The 2,426-nt window shown below is 51.5% G+C and overlaps 1 protein-coding gene across 2 annotated transcripts in view; it reads left to right on the top strand.

Annotated features, from left to right (window-relative positions):
* The first annotated feature begins 806 nt into the window (after positions 1 to 806).
* LOC119284977 (protein VAC14 homolog) overlaps positions 807 to 2,426 on the top strand; it is a 10,081-nt gene continuing 8,461 nt past the window's right edge. The window contains exons 1-3 of one of the 2 annotated variants that reach the window (XM_037564166.1): positions 807 to 1,200; positions 1,309 to 1,422; positions 1,505 to 1,573. In XM_037564166.1, coding sequence (XP_037420063.1) covers positions 1,108 to 1,200; positions 1,309 to 1,422; positions 1,505 to 1,573 — 276 coding nt within the window. In that variant the 5' untranslated portion in view covers positions 807 to 1,107. The remainder of the gene's footprint in view (positions 1,201 to 1,308; positions 1,423 to 1,504; positions 1,574 to 2,426) is intronic. The other variant, XM_037564167.1, reaches the window with a different exon arrangement.

Raw genomic sequence — 2,426 nt, 5'->3', positions numbered from 1 at the left:
GCCCCTCACAACCATCAACAAACAAAACCTTAAGTAACACCAAGAAAACACGACTCCATAAGCAGTACCATGATTTATACATTATCAAACCGATAAAATAATTTTGGTGTAGTTTCATACGGCACGTGCAATTGACGTTTTTGATAGGATGTCTCGGCAGGCCGCAACCGCACCGCTGGCACCGTGGGTCTGTGACACAAATATGACGATTTGCAAGATAACACATGTGAAAACAAAAGGCAAGAGATAGACGTTACAAAATGGCATGATTTTGATTGATGGCTAAAAAAGCTGCACTACCTCTTTATTAACCGGGAGGATTGCGTTTTTCTCAGCCGCGATCCTCTCGGGCAACCGAAGATGTTCATAACCGGGAAGAAAATCAATTCGCACGCCGCATGATCTCCCAACGCTATCACGAACGGACCTGTTGGACCAGAAAGACGGACGATAACATGAGCAGCGTCCCCTTTTTCGTGGAAAGAGACAGGCTGACACGACCGGGGACCCTCCCTCGCCTCACATACACCCAGTCCACGCGCGCCCTCTCCCTGCCCCGTCACCTGCCACCGCACACGGCCTTCCTGGACCGAGACCACCCAGCCCCCAGCACCCAATCCAATTGCCCGCACGAAGACAGCCAGTCCACGGCCTCGCGCGCGGCCTGGACCGAGCCCCCTGCACCGCCCCGACGCCCGTCCCCACCTGGCAGGGTCGGCTCCACGCTGGACCCGCACCCACGGGAAACAGGCGCCGTTAATGGCCGCCACAACGGTAAACGTTACCCCTGGGAAGCGAAGGAGAAGAAGAGAGCGCCCCGATCCCCTCCCCCTCCCCTCCAGATCACACCACCACCGTCTCCGCCCCCAAATCCATTCCCAGGCCCGCGTCTCTGCTGCCGCGCGTTGCGAGCTCGGGAGCTCGGGCTGGGCTCTAGGGCTCCAGGTCCTCGCGTCCCCGCGCGCTCCGCCTCCCCGGGGTTAGGGTTACGCCGCGGTCGTCGGGGGCCGTCTGGCTGCGAGGCGCCGCGGGCCGATGCGGCGATCGCCGGCGATCGAGACGCTCTAGCGGAGGGGATCTGCTGCTGTTGCCGCGGTTTCTCCTGCGATGGCCGCCGACGCGCTCTCCATCATCCCGGGCGCCGTGCTGCGCAACCTCGCCGACAAGCTCTACGAGAAGCGGAAGAACGCCGCGCTCGAGGTGAGGGATTTCGATTTCTTTTGGGGACCCGGGGCGGGGCCTCGTTCGAGCAATCGCGCGCGGGATTTGAGGCGGAATTTCTTGTTATGGCCGGGTGTGTTGGTGTAGATTGAGGGGATCGTGAAGCAGCTGTCCACGGCGGGGGAGCACGACAAGATTGCGGCCGTGATCGGGCTGCTCACAAACGATTTCACATACTCCCCCCAGGCGAACCACCGGAAGGTTTGCTAGGATCGCTGTGACTCTTGTTTCTGCTGCCGCTGGGCGATCAGATTTGTTAAGTTCTTTGGTGTTTTGTTGTTAGCAGGGCGGATTGATTGGGCTCGCGGCAGTTACTGTAGGGCTCACCAGTGAGGCTGCTCAGCACCTCGAGGTTTGGCAATTCACCTTGTGACCAAATATATATTGAAATTCCGTCTAGTTTGGTCCAATTATTTTTTTGTGTAGAGTGGTCCAGTTAATTTTTTGTGTAGAATTATTCTGTATCTCTATGTCTTGAGACTTCTCTGCCTTGATTTTACGAAATGTCATATAAACCGAGCAATCGTGGGACTGGATTGCTATTGGTGGTACCGCAGTAGCCAGTTGGTTTATTGAGGTTCGCTAATGGTCATTGAAGAATATACCTGGCTTCACAGTCGCAGCTGCATTCATGTGATTAATGGTTAATTTTAGTAAAAATACTGGATGCTCTGATGGCTTTGGCTCTTGTAGTTTTCATTAGCTATTGCTTTTCATTTGCATGCTAATATAGTAGTATCATAGTTCAAGTATTGGGACCAAGCTATTTAGGAATGAAAAATTATGGAAAGCTTTTGTGTGTTCCCTAAAAGAAACCCACTTAGGACTCGCTGGATGGGATTTTATAAAACCCTTATTAGTGCTAAAGTCGAAAAATCGTTCAGTGTGTGGATTCACTATGATTGCTGGGAGGGTCTGCCCATTTTCCCTTTGGTATTAGTTCTGTATCTTTTTTTTGGTTCATATTACGACCCACAGGATACGAGGATATTATAGACATATTAGTGCCATCTCCCAGAGTTGATAGATTGGATTTGGAAAAGATTATTGTTGTTTCTTGACATCGTTCTACCAAATTTAGGCGCATTAATGGGGTTTAATATTGGATCTGGGAACAAAATTGTCACATGACACTCGCCGATCCATGAAAAAATTACCTTATTAAGTACATTATACATTCCATCAATGCTTTACACAGGGCAATA

The sequence above is a fragment of the Triticum dicoccoides genome, chromosome 4A (assembly GCF_002162155.2).
Source record: "Triticum dicoccoides isolate Atlit2015 ecotype Zavitan chromosome 4A, WEW_v2.0, whole genome shotgun sequence".
In the NCBI taxonomy this organism is placed as follows: Eukaryota; Viridiplantae; Streptophyta; class Magnoliopsida; order Poales; family Poaceae; genus Triticum; species Triticum dicoccoides.
Note: the sequence above shows the minus strand (reverse complement) of the source record. Positions and strands in the feature narration are given on the sequence as shown.